Source organism: Haliotis rubra, unplaced genomic scaffold, assembly GCF_003918875.1.
Source record: "Haliotis rubra isolate DU_JTF1 unplaced genomic scaffold, ASM391887v1 Scf1513, whole genome shotgun sequence".
Classification (NCBI taxonomy): domain Eukaryota; kingdom Metazoa; phylum Mollusca; class Gastropoda; order Lepetellida; family Haliotidae; genus Haliotis; species Haliotis rubra.
Genome location: NW_025765463.1, coordinates 89,307 through 110,344, shown reverse-complemented (window position 1 = coordinate 110,344; position 21,038 = coordinate 89,307). Strand labels below are relative to the sequence as shown.

The 21,038-nt window shown below is 42.3% G+C and overlaps 1 protein-coding gene across 4 annotated transcripts in view; it reads left to right on the top strand.

Annotated features, from left to right (window-relative positions):
- The window catches only part of LOC124270404, a 47,790-nt gene extending 27,010 nt beyond the window's left edge, over positions 1-20,780 (top strand). For all 4 annotated transcript variants that reach the window (XM_046705446.1, XM_046705448.1, XM_046705447.1 and 1 more), the window contains exons 4-13: positions 40-182; positions 2,288-2,344; positions 3,762-3,911; positions 7,731-9,050; positions 9,882-10,019; positions 11,871-12,000; positions 16,072-16,215; positions 17,708-17,970; positions 19,087-19,234; positions 20,149-20,780. In XM_046705446.1, the coding sequence (XP_046561402.1) occupies positions 40-182; positions 2,288-2,344; positions 3,762-3,911; positions 7,731-9,050; positions 9,882-10,019; positions 11,871-12,000; positions 16,072-16,215; positions 17,708-17,970; positions 19,087-19,234; positions 20,149-20,651 (2,996 nt within the window). In that variant the 3' untranslated portion in view covers positions 20,652-20,780. The remainder of the gene's footprint in view (positions 1-39; positions 183-2,287; positions 2,345-3,761; positions 3,912-7,730; positions 9,051-9,881; positions 10,020-11,870; positions 12,001-16,071; positions 16,216-17,707; positions 17,971-19,086; positions 19,235-20,148) is intronic.
- The last annotated feature ends 258 nt before the right edge of the window (positions 20,781-21,038 follow it).

The window sequence follows — 21,038 nt, the reverse complement described above, 5'->3', positions numbered from 1 at the left end:
TAGTTGAATGAATATTTTACACTTTAATTATGTTCACAGAGAAGCTGGATGTACGAGCTGGGTATTACAGAACGAGGTCGTGCATGAATACAGAAGGTGGGGGAGGTAACTCTTCCCTGGGAGGACAAAGTGGAAGCTCTGGAAGCTCTGGAAGTTCCTTGAACAGAAATCGGCGAGGCAGTGTGAGTTGAAGATGCTGTTGGTGACTCAGTAGTTTGTGCTTGTTGTCTCATGTGACTAGGTTGTCGAGCTCATTGTCTCATGTAGTGTTGGGAATCGGAAACGAAATCCACTATCGATTATTGGAGGAATTGTGGTGAACGATTATCGATTATAATCGAAATATAAACATTTTTAATGTAATCACCAATTTTAAGGGTTTTCCCCAGTTTTTTCTAATTAATGTTTTTCATAACTAATACTGTCATGCAATGAAATGCACACATGCAAGAAAAATGCTGGAATTGTAATTAAACAATAAAAGTGGTTAAAATTTGTGCGCATAGCCTTATGCTGTTGAGGCATGTTTGTTCATCAAATTTAATGGTTAGTTTACTTCATTCAAGCGTGTTATACAAAAACAACAAAATTCTGATTAATTGAAAACATGTTTTTTACAATCAATAATTATTTTTAATCCTTGTTTCGATCGATTTTCGATTGATTTTCGATTCGAACACCACTAGTCTCATGGCAGACTGTTTGTACATAAATTTCACCATCCCCCCTAGCCATAAATTATGAACGGCACCTTAGACTGGTGGTTAAAGCATTGAGATGTCATGCTGGGTTTGATTCCCTATATAGGTACAATGTGTGAAGCCCCCAGGCATGATATTGCTGGAATATTTCTAAAAGCAGCATAAAACTCAACTCACTCACTCACTCACTCTCACTCACTCACTCACTCACTTGATATAAACTGATTATAGATGTTCTCTGTTAGGTCAACTTGCCCTGCTCATGATGTGTAGTTTGTCTAGTATGGCATAACAACTGTCCCTTATTATTATTATTATATATTATTATTATTAATTGTAACTTTGCAAACATCTGTGATGCGCATCACTTCCGACATCCTCTCACGGAACTGAGGTTTTCTGGGTAAGAGTTGACCCCTGCAACTGATATTTGTAATTATATGCATCAGCATCCTCCGTCTGTATCATACCAAAGACATACTTTTTGTTTCCCTGCCTGGGCAAGCCTGGGTAACAACAAGTGGCATAAGGCAGGACAAGCAGCTATACACACATTTGTGCATGCACATCGCTATGTAAGGGCAATACTCTTCAATGCAACATTAAAACCATTGGACTTCGCTGTTAGAGATAACACGATGAAAGGCAGGGTCAGACTCTGTGATTCATTTGATGCATGTCATCGTATCCCACCTGTGGCTGGATGCTCATTAAGTTGACCACTGGAATGTTTGGTCATAGTTGCTATGGTAACTGAAGCAACAATACCATCATTGTGAGTGAGTATGGTTTTACACCATTTTTAACAATATTCCAGCAATGTCATGGCAGAAATGAGCTTCACACATTGTACCAATACGGGAAATCGAACCCGGGTCTTCAGTGTGACGAGCAGACACTTTAACCATTAGCAGCGGTCGAAATACCTGCCTGCCAAACCGCCCGGGACGGGTTATTTTCAACACGGACTGCCAGATTCTCAAATTCACCTGCCTGACATTTGGGTTAAAATGTAGACATGTATATTAGTATTTTTTGTGGGCAGGTAAGGTTTGCTCAGGGCTGGAAGTTTTACATCTAACCAGCCATATGATCTGGCTGAAAGTTTTATGAGTTTCATGCCCTGCCATTAGGCTACCCCACCACCCCTCTGTCATCACAGAGAGCGGAAGGTCGCAGGTTCGATCCCCGACCGCGTCATACCAAAAGACGTTAAAATATGGTACTTGTTGGTCCCTGCCTGGCCCTCGGGATTAAATGATACAACAAGGACTGGTCGGCTCGGAGTCAGTATACTGTGTCTGAGTGGGGTATTCATGCTTCACTGCGGCATGGTATCTCAGTGGGCTAGCACTATAAAACCAGCTTCAGTCTGGGCTAGTACAAGCAGCCGCACATACACATACACACGCATGCACGTCGTCATATGAGCGAAATATTCTCAAGCACGACGTAAAACCCAATTTCACCTCACCTCTGTCATCACAGATGCTGTGGTAACTAAAACAACAATCCATACAATTTTACACCAAATGCAACAACGGATGTTTCTGTGCATGTTCTATATATCATGGTTCCTCTTGCAGGGTCGGCGAGACTCTGATGACAGCAACAACTCCAATAATCCTGATAATAATAGAAGGGTGAGTGCACTTTGTGTTTCAATTTGTAAAGTTAAATTCAGATTTTAACTTGAGATATCATTTGTAAAAGTTTTCTACAGTGACACTGCAAATATATTTCATTTTATTGTTTACCCTCCCTGTCACTGACTGTCAGGTAAGTCATGGTAGTTTGCTGCCCCAAGAGAATAACTTACGGGTTACGAGAGATTACGGATTATCATGGGTGGAAATAACTTTAAAATTGCTAGTGTACTCCGGTACAGTGACACATGTAAAATCACTTGCCCTGATCATTTTTCCACTATACCGGCCATTTTCTTGTTGATTTTTTAAATAAAAACATTATTAACATTGGAAAGTCAACTGGACACTGGTACAGCTTGATATACAAATTTGCTTGCCTGACAGATAAAAACACTGGACTCGGAAGTCGGGCAATGGGTTATTTCCACCCTGATTATAAAGTAAATATATAATTTAACTTCCGAGCCTTGGGGAGAAAATTTGTGAGATTAATTTAAGGGGACAGATAAGCCATAATTCTTGGTAATGAATAGTTTATTTTTTCTATATAAGGTAAACTACTCTTGTCATATTTGCCATATAAAGCCCTTGACCAGTTTGTAAATGTTATCTTTGCAAGTAATATAAAATAAATATTGATATTGAAGTTCCCTGGTAAGATTAAACATTCACATGTCAGTCCATATTTCCTGGTGCATATTTCCTACAACAGCACAGAAGGGTATATTATTGCCTGGAAGGGTATAATTTTGCCTGGTAATTATCAAGAGAAATATTTTGATGTCATCAATGTTTGAACACTACTGTTGAGGTTTGCTCACTACTGTTCAGTCTGTGACAGAAAGTTTATATTGTTTGGTTTAAGTAAGTTCAATTTGTTGTTGTTGTTGTTGTTTAACGCTGCACTGAGCAATATTCCAGCTATATTGTAGCGGTCTGTAAATAATTGCGTCTCTACCAGACAATCCAGTGATCACCATCATGAGCATCGATCTCACTGGGATAAATGACGTGTTAACCTATCAATTTTCTCAGCATTGCCAAGTAATCATTTCATAGTGAATCTTTCTGAGAAAATGTTGACACATGTGTGACATATTGTCCATTTTCATATTGCAATACTGGTTAAGCTGTTGCTATTATATCATTGATGTATTCTGTATTGTGAATGTTAAAATCGTAAACATTTCCTATTTTCTTCATGCTTGTCATAAGAAGCAAATAATTTAATCACATGATCAGGATTTCTCACATGGTTGATGTATAATAATTAAGTTGACCATTGCTTGTGATATCAATCAACGGATTGTCTGGTCAAGACATGATCATTTACAGACCACTCTCATGAATGTAATGAACCTGATCGCAAACATGTTTGACATTGTTTTCATGGGAAGATTAAATCTCACAGGGTCATGACCGACAGCCAGCCGACACCAGCCTGCCCCACCCTCAGCACCTCCTTGTGGAAGCTGACATTCCCGGACAAGACTACAAGGCGGTCCGCAAAAAACATGCCGAGATGACTGATGAAAAACTCATTGACTTGCTTGGCTCATTGGTAAGACGAACTGTTATTTATCCTTGATTATTTGTATGTGGTTATACAGCTGGAATGCTATTGAGTGTGATATTAAAAAATATTTAGATAAACAGGTGTGTTGAATTTGTCTCAGTGTGATAACTTTTCTGCATATTCCTTAAAAATTTATTAGTTTGTCCATCCGTGTGTCCGTGCACATTTGTCTTTTCCGGAACTTTAAATCTGTTCAATATTTCTTCACCTAACTTGGCACATAGATAGGTCTGGTGGTGAACTGGTGCCTTCTAGTAGTTCTGGATTTCTGAATAAGATATTTTGTAATCTGTACTTTATAAAGAAAGGGTAATCCCAAATATAACATATGTTACATTTGACCACTTTCCAAAATGGCATTGTGTATTTCATAGCTTTGGGCCATGGGAGCCGTGCCAATTAACACTTATCAGAGGGGTACACAAAGTCCCCAGTCTAGACTACCAGTTGTCCGACTTCCATTTTTGTGGAAGCCACGGTGGCTGAGCGGTCTAGGCGTCTGACTTTGTGTGCTGGCGATTAGGTGCCTGACTCTGAGGGTGTGGGTTCGAATCCCGGATGGGACTCAACCCAACAAAAGTACTAGAGTCTGTTCTTTACAAAGAAAGTGTAATCCCATCCCAAATATAACATATGTTACATTTGACCACTTTCTAAATGGCATTGTGTATTTCACACAAGATATTTTTTGCATATCAATGGCAACAAGTTTGACTTCAACTGAAATTGGTGGTGGTGTGCTTTTCCGAAGCAGAACTTTAAAACCTTTCAATATTTCTTCACCAAACTTGGCAGATAAATAGGTCTGGTGGTGAACTGGTGCCTTTTGGTAGTTTTGATTTCTGATTATAATATTTTTTGCGTTTCCATGGCAACAAGTTTGACTTTGACTGAGATTGGTGTTGATGCTCTTTTCCGGAGCAGAACTTTAAAACTGTCAAATATTTCTTCACCAAACTTGGCACATAGATAGGGCTAGTGGTGTACTGGTACCTTTTGGTAGTTTTGGATTTCTGAATAAGACATTTTTTGCATTTACATTGCAACAATTTTGACTTCAACTGAAATTGGTGGTAGTTCTCTTTTCCGTAACAGAACTTTCAGTACTCTCCTTCCACCTTGCAATATAGTCACTGACACATATTATTGTATCCTGATTGTGTAAATCGATGCTCATGCTGTTGATCACTGGATTATCTGGTCCAGATTCTATTATGTACAGACCGCTGCCATATAGCCAGAATATTGCCGAGTGTGGCATAAAACTAAACTCACTCACTCACTCACTCACTGCTATATACATGCCAAAACATTTGACATAGTCACAACTAATTGACACATTCATGAAGAGTATTTTGCCATCGCGGGGGGTACTTTGTCATCTTGTTATTATTTAGCCTCTGATGTGTCCGAATCTGATGTGTTGAAGTTACTGTTGACTCCAAATTGTTTCCAGTCATAAGCTCAAAGTTACTCAAAGGATCCTCACTCATCCGTGATCACTGTTCAGTTGTGTAATGTTTAACTGATCAGTAGTGTTGGCAATTGGTTCAAATCTCATAATTGATGATTGGTTCATTACTACCGATCAATCATCGAAAATAATTGGTTAGCGTCATTTATGAAATTTGTTAATGCACATAAAAATAAGGAAAAAACATATAGTTCTTTTAGGTTTTTGGCAAAATTTCACATCTTGAAAGGATGACTAGTATGTTGGGAACATAAATTTCTTGGAATCTTTAAGATAAATTCAATCATGACTTGAAACGAGCTTGCAGTGCTTGCGAAATGTAACAGACAAAACCAACCATGTGAAAATATTGTTAATGAAAACAAGTGTTCCAGAATTGTTTGTGTTCGATTATGAGAAATTATGATCAATTCCTTGGTCGTTTAGTCACTACGACCAATCTTCGATTATTTCAATTAATCGGACCACCACTACTGATCAGGATTAGTCTTGAAGTTTATTGGGGAAAGACATGATGGATAGCCACTGAAAAGAATTGGTTTCAGTCAGCAACATGGCTGAGCAATCAATTAAAGATGCCTAGCTTTTACTGAGAGGACAACTGGAGGAGATGTTCCTACGGACCCCAAATTTAAACTGGTAGTAAAATCAATCGAAACTTCGGGAAGCAGTGACAACATTTGATCAGGACAGTGAAACTAAATTGCCAATTCATGTTTCTATGTGATTCACTCTACCTTTAAATCGGTAGATGTATGCCAAGTTTTGTTGAACCTCATTTAAAATCTCAAAGTATTTATGTAGGTCTCTCCAGCTTTGACACAACACTGTTTGACTGTAGTGAGTGAGTGAGTTTAGTTTTACCCAGCACTCAGCAATATTCAAGCTATATGGTGGCAGTCTGTAAATCATTAAATCTGGACCAGACAATTCAGTGATCAATAGCTTCAGCATCGATCTACGCAATTGGGATATGATGACCAAGTCAGCAAGCCTGACCACCCGATCTTGTTTGTTGCCTCTTTGGACAAGCATGGGCTACTGAAGATCGATTCTCACCTGGATCTTCACTGGTGTTTGACTGTAGTTACTAGTGCTGGTTAATGCTCACAATATGCAGATCGATAATCGAAGCTCAGTAATCGATCAATATTCTATTGTAATCGTAAACCCTTACCACAAAACTCGTGTGGGCAGTAACGGGACACAATCGTAACACTAGGCAAACTAAACAGGCTCTGATTAATACGATGATCAAGACAATTGAGGATATTTCCTGTTGAGACACGCACGCGAGTATGTTGTTTACATTGTAGTTTTACAAGTCAGGAAACTGCATCAGTTGTTTATGCCTTGATCTAACAAACATAACAGTGAGAAACATACTTTCTTAGTTTAATTTGATGCAGGGCTCCAGATAAGGGCCGTATCGGCGTATGTACGGATAAAAAATGTGCATGGTACGGTAGGAAATTTTTTATAAAATGTAGCAGATACGCGCCACGGCAATGGTGTATGGTCTTAGAATCATTTACAGACGTATATATCTGAAAAAGTATTGTTTTATTGTATATTGACATGTTTACACAAGACTAGCAATGTTGTGGTGCATATATGAAACGAAACACAAGATTACTGATACGCCATTAAATTCCATTCAGTACTCTAAATGTAGGCTTAAGGTTTTCGAGTACTCCTATATTGAAAAAATAAGGAGTACATACTCCTGGTGTTCAAAAATTATCTGGAGCCCTGTTGATGTTTCATTCTTTATGAATACCGATTAGTCTCACGAGTCCATCGATTGTCTCTGATGCAAGTGAGATCTATGGATTGACTGATTATTTAATCAGTTGCTCCAGGACTAGCTTGGTGGTGGTGTAGCCCAGTGGTTATAGCGTTCGCTCGTCACGCCAAAGGCCTTAGTTCTATTCCCCACATGGGTACATTGTGTGAAGCCCTTTTCTGGTGTCCCCGTGTCGTGATATTGCTGGAATACCACTAACAGCGGCATAAAACCCAACTCATTCACTCACTCACTCCAGCACTAGTAGTTACGATTTGTGATTTCAGATCCCAGATACTAGTTATAGTCCGTTTTATTTTATTTGAGACCGAATAATTCCTCACTAACACAAAATGTAATTATTGCAACAAAACCATTTCATATGACTGTGCAAAATTTGGTTTGGTTGCAATTATTTGATTTTGTGTCAGAGAGCAATTCATCGGTCTCAAATGAAATCAAATGGACTGTGCCTTGTGTTTACTTGATTACATATTTGGAATGTAGTTGCCTGCAGTGTTAAACAACATATTTATGATTTCAGAGCCCAGATACAAGTCCAGGCATGCAGGGAGATCCTGGCTTGCTGAAAGACGTAAACCACTGCATGCTGATAGTTCTGCACGAACTTTCGAACCAGGATGACATCTATTGCTCAGTGTGCAACGTCCTGCACTACCTCTTCAACCACTTCGCCAGGTGCCAGCTGCTGTACAAGAAGTGCAACATCTGTTGGCAGGTGCACCGTCTCTCACTCTACCATGTGCAGTGCTGTCTCCAGGCAAAGAAGAGTGCACGAGAATCGTCGTCCGACATCTGTCAGCAGCTCCTTGAAAGTGTGACCTTCAACATCGAGCTGATGCAGAGTAGAAGCGAACAACTATTCTTGAAGATGAAGAAGTATGTTGATAAGGTGCTCCATCCTTATGGTCTCCATGGCAGCGGGTCTTTGGGGATGTACAGTATGTCTGAGAAAGGAGACGACTTTTCAATGGGTTCAGATCACAGTCTAACAGAAACTTTGACCTTGGAGGATTCATTGCCCTCGGGGTCATCAGTTAAAGGTCCTCAAGTTCCAGTAGTACCATCTGTGACTGCATCCTCCTTTGGTGGCCAGTTCAGTCGGACGGGATCTGGTCGAATCTATCAACCATCTTTGAAAAGAATTCCTGAAAGCCCACAACGGGATATAAGCTCACTGAAAGTGAATTTGAAAACTAGAGGGCGAGGACGTGTCAGCAGACAGCTGTCAAATGAGGCTCATTCTGGTGTTTCAAGATCCGCTCAGAATTCATTTGTTGGGTCGAAATCAGATGATGGACCTAGCATGGACTCTGTTAGACATGCCAGAAAGACTGATGTGCCTCAAGGATCTATTGGAGAACTGGCTGTCGAAGCCTACCTGTCACTGCCAACTGTTCCTACTGAGGGTGGCAGCAGTAGATCTTCATTGGGTCCTGTTGATGACTCGTCGTTAGCGACGTCAATCTCTTCAGGACATGACGAGGGTCCGACTGCGGAGTACGTCATCTATCACACGTACAAACCGATGATGGACACCCAGGGGAACATCTTCCAACCCGAAAATCGAGCTTACAGCACTGAGGGGGAAGTTGACAAGATCTATGGTGTCACTGGAGCAATGAGTCTGCCTATCAGGTCCACATTTCAGGGTGAACATGACCAAAATATCTCCTTGACAATGGCGCCAACGGGGGAGCCTGGGATCGGTGAGGTTGTATACGGAACCCGGCGACAGCTCAAGAAGGTGGCAAGGTTCTGGGCCAACATCCGGGGACAGCTGGACCATGAATCCTACAAGTACCAGATGCGAGAAGAAGGAGTTATACTGGAATCCGCCAAGGTTAGGTTTTGGTTGATTCTTCCGTGATTATTCCGTGTATTGTAACTCCATTCTGGTAAGGTATTTCCTCTGAACTCATTTGCCACAAGGAGCAGTGGGGTAGCCTTGTGGTTGAAGCGTCCGCTCGTATCCACATGGATACAATGTGTGAAGTACATTTCTTGTGTCCGCCGCAGTGTTATTGCTTGAATATTGCTAAAAGCGTCTTAAAACCATACTCACTCAGTTGCCACCATAGGTTCGTTCCAGACCTTTTGCTGCAATATTGCTGATGTGGCTTTAAGCAATATTCACTTCACCACCTTCAGAAGACTTCTATAAATCAATTATTATTTGAAAACATGAATCCTTCCTACTGAGGGAAGATCTTATTGGTTGTAATGTGAACAGCCTACAGAGTAGAGTGCTGGAAGATAGGAAGGTCGGTGTTTGGATCTCTGGTTGTTTTGTGTTAAAACATTAAAAGATGGTACTTGTTGTTTCCCTGCCTGGCTATCGTCAGTAAGAGGATGGAATGAGAACTGGTTGCCTCATTATACTGTATCTAAGGGTTACTATGGTAATTGCAGGATGGTATCAGGGCTGCAAACCAGCACTAGTCCAGGGTAGTTCGAGCAGCCACACACACATGTGCATTCACCTCGCTATATAATTGAAATAATCGTCAATGAAGCTTTAAACCCTATTTCAAGTCAATTCTCTCTATAGTTTGGACGTCACAAATCGGAGTGAATTTAACCTATATAACTTATTTCATGTGTTGTGTTACCACTATTTTGCTGTTTTGAATGTATTGTGGTAATAATATCGATTTCTGGTGCTACATTTTAGAAGCACCTTCGAACCTTGCGGACTCGCTACCAGAAGCATCATCAGTGGATGCGACTTGTACATCTTGGGAATGGCGTAGCGGGCAAGTGTCACCTGGCGAAAGATTCAACCACAGGATTCAACTTCTGTGTCAAAAGGGTAGGTGGCGCCACCTCACAAATGTGTCAACATGATAGGGCATCGGTCATGTTTGGAATCACCTTTCATGTAAATGTTTTAGTCCTTGGTGAATGTATTTAGAGAAGTGTTTAGCTCTATAAGTGCTGTCAGTCATCTTTCTACAGAAACAAAACATCTGTTCAGGAAATGAATGATCATAAAATTGCGACGTAGATAGTTTGTTGTGTGCACTAGCTGCATCCTTCATCAGGTGACTAAAACTGAGGAGAACACAAACTTCAGGTTACACTAAAACTGAGGAGAACACAAACTTCAGGTTACACTAAAACTGAGGAGAACGCAAACTTCAGGTTACACTAAAACTGAGGAGAACTCAAACTTCAGGTTACACTAAAACTGAGGAGAACACAAACTTCAGGTTACACTAAAACTGAGGAGAACGCAAACTTCAGGTTACACTAAAACTGAGGAGAACACAAACTTCAGGTTACACTAAAACTGAGGAGAACACAAACTTCAGGTTACACTAAAACTGAGGAGAACACAAACTTCAGGTTACACTAAAGCTGAGGAGAACACAAACTTCAGGTTACACAAAAGCAAACTTCAGGTTAAAACTGAGGAGAACACAAACTTCAGGTTACACTAAAACTGAGGAGAACACAAACTTCAGGTTACACTAAAACTGAGGAGAACACAAACTTCAGGTTACACTAAAACTGAGGAGAACGCAAACTTCAGGTTACACTAAAACTGAGGAGAACACAAACTTCAGGTTACACTAAAACTGAGGAGAACACAAACTTCAGGTTACACTCAACTATGGTTATGACTGCCTCAAACAGGGGTGGAAATAACTTTAAAATTGCTAGTGTACTCTGGTACAGTGGCACATGTGAAATCACTTGCCCTGATAATTTTTCCACTATACCGGCCGTTTTCTTGTTGGATATTTTAAATAAACAACATAATTAACATTGGAAAGTCAACTGGACACCGGTACAGTGTGATATACGAATTTGCTTGCCCGACAGAAAAAACACTGGACTCGGACGTCGGGCAACGGGTTATTTCCATCCCTGCTCAAAGGGACCACAAACTTTAGTTTGTTACTACTGGCCATAGTTTGTTATACTAAGTTTCAACATAAATATTATAAGCACGTGGCTGGGCGTAAAGAAATCAGTGGATTATATCTGTCAGTTTGTTGGAAGTGTCTTCATTATACATGTAGATTACTGTATTTCCGTGGTCCCTTGGGGAAATGGGGTAGGCTAGTGGTTAAAGCGTTCGCTTGCTATGCTGAAGACCCGGGTTCGAATCCCCACATGTGCACAATGTGTGAAGCGTAATTCTATTGCTGGAATATTGCTAAAAGTGGCACTCACTCACTCACTCACTCCAAGGAAGCTGTCATGGGTATAAATACACATGGTGCAATTTGGCCAATTGATCATCTTATAAAACTGTTCTTGAGATGAAGTATGAGCTGTATGTGACTATAGATAAGTGGAATTTGATGGCCCAGAAAACAATTCTGCAGAAAGGACTGGCTCATGTAAAGGTTACACTTCTGTCAAACAATTGTCTGTCCATGTAAAAATGGCGTTGTATTGGTTCAGGTGAATGATCGTGAACCATATGGATCAGATTGACTCAGAAACGTGTTTGATTACTTGCCATTGTAATTGCACTGTTGTTCATGATATCAATCACTGGGTGGTCTGTCCTGGTTTCTATTTACAGGTAATATTGCCGATGTGACGTTAACTATTAACTCACTCACTCACTCTATTTACAGGTTGACATAGCTTGAATATTGCTGCGTGCTGTGTTAAACAAACTACAAACAGAGGTGATTCTTTTCAGGTTCACATTGCCAATTACGAAGAGAATGAGCTGGTCATTTGGTGTGACCTTGACAATACCAACATCGTCAAACTGTACGGCGCCATCCGACATGGTCCAAAAATCTACATCCTCTGTGAATTTGTTGATGGTATGTTTTCGATGATGTATGTTTTCGATGATAGTTTTATTAGTTGTGGTTAATGGTTGTGGAGCTTTGAATAAGGGGTGTGGGATGACACAATACCAGCTGTTTTGTGTGGTCAAATTGATAGTATCGTCTAAATCAGACGTGGTCGGGTGGTCAGATTCGCTGACTTGGTTGACACATCTCATCGTGTCAATTGTGTAGATTGATGCTCATGCTGTTGATCTCTGGATTACCTGGTCCAGACGGGGTTATTTACAAGCTGCCGTCATATAGCTTGAATATTGCTGCGTGCGGCATAAAACTTAACTCACACAATCACTCCAAATCAGACAATTTTACTCAATTCAGGACCTCTCTCTTTCTGACAAACCCTTCGTTTCTGGTGATGACAGCAATGTCTGGCACAACATGGATTGCTTCATCTTCATCATTGAGGTCACATGGGTACAATGTGGGAAGCCCATGTTTGACTGACTGACTGACTGAGTTTATTTTACGCCGCTTTTAGCAATATTCCAGCAATATCACGGCGGGGGACACCAGAAATGGGCTTAACACATTGTGCCCATGTGGGGAATCGAACCCGGGTCTTCGGTGTGACGAGCCAACGCTTTAACCACTGGGCTAAACCCAAAACCCCCCCCCCCCATGTTTGAAGATCACTTATAGTTTCAATCCAGGGCACAGCGTTCGCTCGTTATGCCAAAGACCTGGGTTCGATTCCCCACATGGTACAATGTGTGAGGCCCATTTCTGATGCCCCTGCAGTGATATTGCAGGAATATTGCTAACAGCAACATAACACTAAACTCACTCATTCATCATCTATCATTGAAATCTTGCTGTGGAAGCACTCACGGAGTGGTTAAAACATAGTGTGTCCCAGCAGCCCCTCCAGGTTCTTTAATGGTCAGAGACCAGCTCAGACCCTAGTATTGTTGACGAGCGAGGCTTACAGAGACCAGCTCACACCCTAGTATTGTTGACCAGTGAGGCTTACAGAGACCAGCTCACACCCTAGTATTGTTGACCAGCGAGGCTTACAGAGACCAGCTCACACCCTAGTATTGTTGACCAGCGAGGCTTACAGAGACCAGCTCACACCCTAGTATTGTTGACCAGCGAGGCTTACAGAGACCAGCTCACACCCTAGTATTGTTGACCAGCGAGGCTTACAGAGACCAGCTCACACCCTAGTATTGTTGACCAGCAAGGCTTACAGAGACCAGCTCACACCCTAGTATTCTTGACCAGCGAGGCTTACAGAGACCAGCTCACACCCCAGTATTGTTGACCAGCGAGGCTTACAGAGACCAGCTCACACCCTAGATTGACCAGCCGCAGGCTTACAGAGACCAGCTCACACCCTAGTATTCTTGACCAGCAAGGCTTACAGAGACCAGCTCACACCCCAGTATTGTTGACCAGCGAGGCTTACAGACACCAGCTCACACCCTAGTATTCTTAACCAGCAAGGCTTACAGAGACCAGCTCACACCCTAGTATTGTTGACCAGCCAGGCTTACAGAGACCAGGCTTGACAGAGACCCAGCTCACACCCGAGGGCTTAGTATTGTTGACCAGCGAGGCTTACAGAGACCAGCTCACACCCTAGTATTCTTGACCAGCAAGGCTTACAGAGACCAGCTCACACCCCAGTATTGTTGACCAGCGAGGCTTACAGAAACCAGCTCACACCCTAGTATTGTTGACCAGCGAGGCTTACAGAGACCAGCTCACATCCCAGTATTGTTGACCAGCGAGGCTTACAGAGACCAGTTCACACCCTAGTATTGTTGACCAGCGAGGCTTACAGAGACCAGCTCACATCCCAGTATTGTTGACCAGCGAGGCTTACAGAGACCAGCTCACACCCCAGGAGATATCGTTTTGACAGATTTTGTACAATGCCCTGACAGTGGTATGACGTCATGAACTTGATGACGTCACAATGCTATGACATCGCTGCACTGCAAGTCTAATGGTAGTACAGTGTTGAGAGATGTACATTTTTCATTGAAAACTAATGAAGAATGATTTTTGATGATACATAGAATCTCACCTTCGTGTCTACTGATATCAATTATATCAACACTCATTGATAAAGGTAAAAATATCCTCGGCAAGCCTCAGATATTTGTAACTTTATCAACTCGTGTTGATATATACTGAGTCAAAAAAGAAACTTCACATTCTTTCTTCAGGGCACTTTAAAAGAGCAAGAGATGGTAAGATGGTTAAATTGTTATTATTTCATTGCTGAGATCTGTGTGATGTACTTCGATACACTGACAGTGCCATAATCAGTTCCATTAGGCTACACCGCCGTTCCAAAACATGGGTATACAGAATGTCAAGTCACAAGAATAAAAATGCGAAATTTCTCAGTTCAATATCGTGTATGGCCGCCCCGCGCATTCACCACTGCCAAACACCGTCTCCTCATCGACTGCCTGATGCTTGTGAACACGTGGTTGGGGATTCTGTGCCATTGCTCTTGCAAGGCAGCGCCAAGTTCCTGCAAATTCTGAGGTTGGTTCCTAAGACCACGAAGCCTTCTCTCAAGTGCATCCCAAACGTGCTCTATTGGATTAAGGTCAGGGAACCTCGATGGCCAGTCCATGACGTTGATTCCAGCGTTTTGAAGGAAATTTTGTGTCAACATTGCGGTATGCGGCCGAGCATTATCATGCTGGAACTGTAGACCTGGGCCATGAGCTGCCATGAAAGGAACGAGTTCAGGGGTGAGCACCTGGTTGCGGTAAGCAGCAGTTGTGAGGTTTCCACAGATGACCAGAAGTCGGGAACGGTTGTTCCCACAGAAAGCACCCCACACCATGCAACTTCCGCCCCGAATCTGTCGACTTCCTGTACACAACATTGGGCATACCGTTCACGGCGCCGTCTCCAGACTCTATGCCTGCCGTCCGCTAATCTGAGGGTAAACCTGGATTCATCGCTAAAGATTCGACTTCGATTCCAGTCTCTCTGGGTCCATCGGAGGTGACGTTGGGCCCACAGCAGACGTTGACGTTGATGAAACTGCGTCAATATTGGCCCACGATATGGACGTCGAGAATGGAGATTTGCAGCCCGCAACCGATTTCGAATGGTCTGTGAGGACAGTCGACCTCTAAACATCTAAGCCCTGGTTCGTGTAGCCGGCATAAATCTGTCACGTGGGTGACGTAGGACGATTTGCCGGTCTTCTGCTCGTGACCTCACATCGGATCGAATTCCGCCCTTGGGCGATCAGAAGTGGTGCCAGTTTGTTGTATACGACCTCGCAAGTCATACACAGTATGACGGCTGCATCCCATTGCTCTTGCGACGTCAATAACTGATCTTCCCGCTTGCAACATGCCAACGGCACGTTCACGTTGAACATTTGACAATCGTGGCATTTCAAGTACCGTTAGAACTGTGGTTTAAAAGTGTTTTTTCAATTCTTGAGGTCAATGCAAACACGTGTATATGAAGAAAACTTCGATGCGAAGATCACGTGATCGACTGCACATGCAAAACCTGATTTGGCACTAACGTCATTTGCACGACGAATGGATGGGTTTGAGTGGGTTTTGCTAACGTTTTTCTAGAGTCGAAAGATAGGGATCCCATTTCGGATACATAGATGTATCATCAGAGAAAAATTATTCATTATTTTTCAAATTACATTTTGTGAAGTCTCTTTTTTGACTCAGTATAATTGATATCAGTAGACACTTGGGTGACATTCTCTATGTCTCCGACTTAGTTATAATACACTTTTAAATCATGCAAGATTATGGCCTGATGAAAATGTTCCATCATATTAGCAGCTTAATGATGAAACCTTTGTCATGCCGACAATATCTTATTCTCATCTGTTTTTGTGATCTTTTGCTTAGTTTCTACATTCAATTTTCGGGCTAGTGAATTATTTTGTGGGCTAGTAGCTTTCAGGCATAGCTAGCCCAACTTGCCAGCAATATTTGGAAACTATTTCGAACACTGGGTCAATGAGACATACTTCGACACCACTGTTGTTGGCATACATGGTCAGTGAGACATACTTCGGCACCGCTGTTGCAGGCGGCAGTCTGACGTCACTCATCAATGAGCAGCGGAGTCTCAACCGGCGCCTGAGTCACTGGATGTGTCTGCGCTACTTCAAGCAGCTGCTGCAGGTGCTGGTGTATCTGGAGGCGCGCAATGTGCTTCACGAGGACCTCAAAGGTGAGATAGCTGCTCTAAAACACTCGTTAATGTGCTCTGTTTACTCCTGTTCAGACTATTGTCCGTAGGTCACAGCTTCTGACTGACTGACTGAATTGTTTATCACCAAAGTAACTGTACTTCTTGCTTTCAACGGGCAGTGGGGTAGCCTAGTGGTTAAAGCGTTGGCTCATAACGCTGAAGACCCGGGTTTGATTCCCCATATGGGTACAATGTGTGAAGCCCATTTCTGGTGTTCCCCGCCTGATATTGCTGGAATATTGCTAAAAGCGGCATAAAACTCACTCACTCACTCTTGCTTTTGAGGGGTAAATGTTGAACCCGCCGTATGATTGATGTTCTGTTCAAGGAAGCATTAAGTATACACACAGAAATTCATGTGTGATATTTTCAATATTTTGAAAGTTTCTGCAATATTTTCCAGCTGTATCATTAATGAGTGAGATGACCTCAGGTCAGATTATGACAGGAGTTTCCTGATTGTAATTCATTGATACGTTTGTCATGCTTCTGTCTAATTCACTTGCGTCTGTGTCAAAACTTTATGGTTTTAGAGTGTTAATAAATGTTCTGAGGTCTTATCTAGTTTATATAGCATTGTCACACTGATATTTTACAGTTATGGATGTTAATGTTTGTGTGAAGGATCACGACAGGTCTGGGCAGTAAGCGAAAGGCCAGATGACATGACATATGACCTTTAAATCCGTGAAGATTGGCGTAAGAGGTGACTAATGGGATTTGGGTGGTCAGGCTCGCTGACTTGGTTGACACATGTCATTGTATCCCAATTCATAGATTGATGTGTATTGTCTGGTCCAGATTGGATTATTTACAGATTGCAGCACAGGGGTGGAAATAACTGTAAAATTGCTAGTGTACTCCCGGTACAGTGGCACATGTAAAATCACTTGCCCTGATAATTCTTCCACTATACCGTTTGATTTTCTTGTTGAGTTTTTAAATAAACAACATAATTAACATTGGAAAGTCAACTGGACACCGGTACAGCGTGACATACAAATTTACTAGCCCGACAGAAAAAAAACAATAGAACGCCAGTGAGCAAGTGAATGCTGGCTTCTTGTCATACTCATCACTACCACACCAATCTCTTAGTGCATGAAACCGCCTCCGCGGTGTAGTGGTTAAAGTGTCCGCCCGAGAGCGGAAGGTCGTGGGTTCGATCCCTGACCGCGTCATACCAAAAGACGTTAAAATATGGTACTTGTTGGTCCCTGCCTGGCGTTCGGCATTAATGGGTACAACAAGGACTGGTCGGCTCGGAGTCAGTATAATGTGTCTGAGTGCTTCACTGCGGCATGGTATCTCAGTGGGCTAGCACTATAAAACCAGCTTCAGTCTGGGCTAATACACGCAGCCACACATACACATACACATGCATGCACGTCGTCATATGAGCAAAATATTCTCAAGCACGACGATAAACCCAATTTCACCTCACCTCATATTGCATGATGACATTCCACAGCGGACAACATACTTGTGAAGCGAAACACGACCCTGATAGCTGTCACCGACTTCGGACTGGGGAAGTACCTCAACGTTGACAGCGAGATGAAGGGGATGAGTCCCACAGGGAGCCAGACGCAGTGGAGCCCCGAGAAGGCCACCAGCATCGGACACGGCTTTGCTGCGGACGTGTGGGCCGCCGTCTGCATCCTCGTCCACATGCTGAGTGGCCACCCTCCATGGACACAGAGGTTTCCTGGAGCTCAGATGCTGCATTTTGTGGTATGTTTGAGGCTGATGACCAAGTAAAGCCAACCATAAACTATTTTGTTTATATTGTATTATTTTAACTTTCAGTCTATCAATTTTTGTATCAAGGCAAGCAACAGAACTCTAGATCTGTTCAGCTGTCATGTTTGAGTCATGAGTGGTGTGAAATGTGACATCTTCTGACATACTATTGTATGATGTTGAGGGTCAAGGTCACTTAGTATGACCTAGGAGTAACATATTTTTTGTGCACCATAGCTGGAGTATTTATGAGTGAAATCATCTAGATGATCTCTGAGTGACTAAGTCAGTTCCTATCCTACGTCATGATGATGTCAAATGTCAAGGTCAATATGAAGGTTATTCACTCACAAAATGACTTAATACTTAGCAACCCGTGACGGGTTAGAATGAGCCTTCAGTAACCCATGCTTGTCGTAAGAGGCGACTAACGGGATCGGGTGGTCAGACTCGCTGACTGGGTTGACCATGTCATCGGTTCCCAATTGCGTAGATAGATGGTCATGCTGTTGATGACTGGATTGTCTGGTCCAGACTCGATTATTTACAGACCGCCACCATATAGCTGGAATATTGCTGAGTGCGGCGTAAAACTAAACTCACTCACTCACTCACTAATAGCTAGCAACAAGTAATATTCTTAGATATGATTAGATGATATTGAAGGTCAAGAACCTCAAGTACGTCATTATTTTCGTTATTAGATTATCATAGGCATTATTTTCATTAGTAGGAATTAAAAATAACTTTGATATTTGTGTACTGCGATCTCTGGGCTGTCTTATTTACTATGTCAGTGCTGTAGACAACACACTTGAAATGAATACCTGTTGAATATTTGTGTTCTGGATGGGTTTTCTGAATGGAAAAGAACTGAAATCAATTTTGGAAGCTGTTGTCTGACTGGCTCAGAACCCATGGATATTTCATTTGGATTAGTCAGTCACAGTTGGCTCGGGATAACTCTGCATCACCTTGCTGATGTGTCATTAGATCTTGACACACAGCATAATCATACAGGAGAGTGTCTGATTTTAATGTGATTGGCAATAATGGGAGGTACGGAACGTATTCACTTCTGTTTTTAACAAGATGTTCCTGTTTCAGATCTTCATGCAGTCGCCACCACTGGATGACATCCCTGCCAACGTCCAGGAAGTGGTACGGGATCTCATCACCCAGGGATTCACAGTCGACCCCAAACTGAGACCCTCTGCAGCCAAGCTCCTGAAGCATCCTGCTTTCAAGGTTCTAGGTAAGCAAATGGATAGACTAACACTTAGTCAGTAACAAATAAACCCATTTAGAATTGAAAGGAGCCCCATTGAGATGGGAGATTCAGAACCTGAGGAAATCTAGACTTGCGTTGTTTAGGGCTTTAGCATTGCAGGGAGGGCTCAGCAGGAGTGAAAATATTGTGGTTCAGGGACTGTGAGACAGTCTAGCGAGGGGATTACAGGGCACTATTGTGGTTAAAGCATGAGCATGTGAGGCTGAAGACATCAATTACCCATATTGGTTCACTGTACGTCTCTCCATTAACATTTCTGGAATATTGCTACATTCAGCATTAAACCCAACTTACTCACTCACTCTTGGTAAGCCATGAACAGATTTATCTTGCATTCCAAACTATTTGGGAGATATTTATCTTGGGATTCAAAACTGTACTTTTGGAATGCAAATTGGGATCAAGTTTTTCACAATTTTATAATTCTTTATTTTAAAGAAAAGTAATTTGCCTGCACTGAACCAAGACTGGCGACAACTATTACCTGTGTAACAAAAATGATTTCCTCAGAAACTGATTCAAAGGATTTTGACTGAAATACTGTTCAAACTGACAAAACCCCAACTTGTCTTTGGAAGTTGTCACCGCGCTTGCTCGAAGCAGCAACATGGCGAATTGTCAGGCTGACGATCTTTATCTGTCACTTTCTTTTGTCTCTTTCTTAACTTCTTAGAATATATCTATATTTTGATTAGTATGAAAATTCTTTGGAAATTTTTTTACTAATTTTGGTCCTAAAATACTAATTTTTGCATCAGGTTTTGACCAAGACACTAACTGGGCTAAATTAGTGTTGGCATCTCTGTGACAGCCATGCTCTCAGTGCAACAATACTGAAAAAATGTCGAACTGAACTGACTCCTGATTGTTTGTTGCAGAACAAGGAGCCCCAACCAGCTACTACTCCACCCTGAAGAGCACTGGGCAGCCTCTACCGGACAATCAGCTGGGCCCCACCGAAGCAAGTGGACCTCAGGAACTGGAAGAGATTCTGTCCCAGGTTGCTCCACATGGCGCCAGGCAACCATCACTGTCAGAGAGAAGACTGCCATCTGTACAATTCCGAGTCTCTGGTGAAGGAAGCAGTGGCTCAGATCTAGCTTCAAGTTTAGCTAAGCACAACGAGGGGTCACTGCCCTCTTCCAGCTCTCAGCCTCAAGATGAAAATGATGGCCCAAGACCAGTTGCTCCCATGGCAGGAGCTGCCTCTGTGGTTCCTATTGCAGGAGTTGGTTCTACTGGCAGGCACTCTATCAGTACAGCTGAAGCTCCTGGTGCCCAAGAACATCATTCTGAAGAAGGCAATGAAGCATCATCAGAGGAACATCCACAGGAGCTGCGTAAACTGCCGACGCTCCTTCGTCCGGAGTTCCTTAGATGACATCCCCGATGGTGTGCCAGGAGACACATGGTCATTCTCCCAGTTATCCTTTGAAGATACAGACCAGCATATTCACAGCTTCCTGAGTGATGTTGTTCCGGTAGTTGAGTTTCTGCCCTCTTCACAAGCACTGCCTGAATACAGACCAGCTCAGAGGATACCATTAAGTTTGGATAACATGCCACACCTTTCGTTATTGTTGGACAAGCTGACATACAGTGGAATAATCCTGGACGAACAGAATACTTTGTCAGCTCAACTAGAAATGAAATCAGAGAAGGACGAAGCATTGCCCGAATGTGAAGATGAAGTAGCTCCATCTGCTGCCAGAGAAGACAGATTGCTTATTACAGGGCAGTCATTGGGAGGAGATGGATCATCCAATCC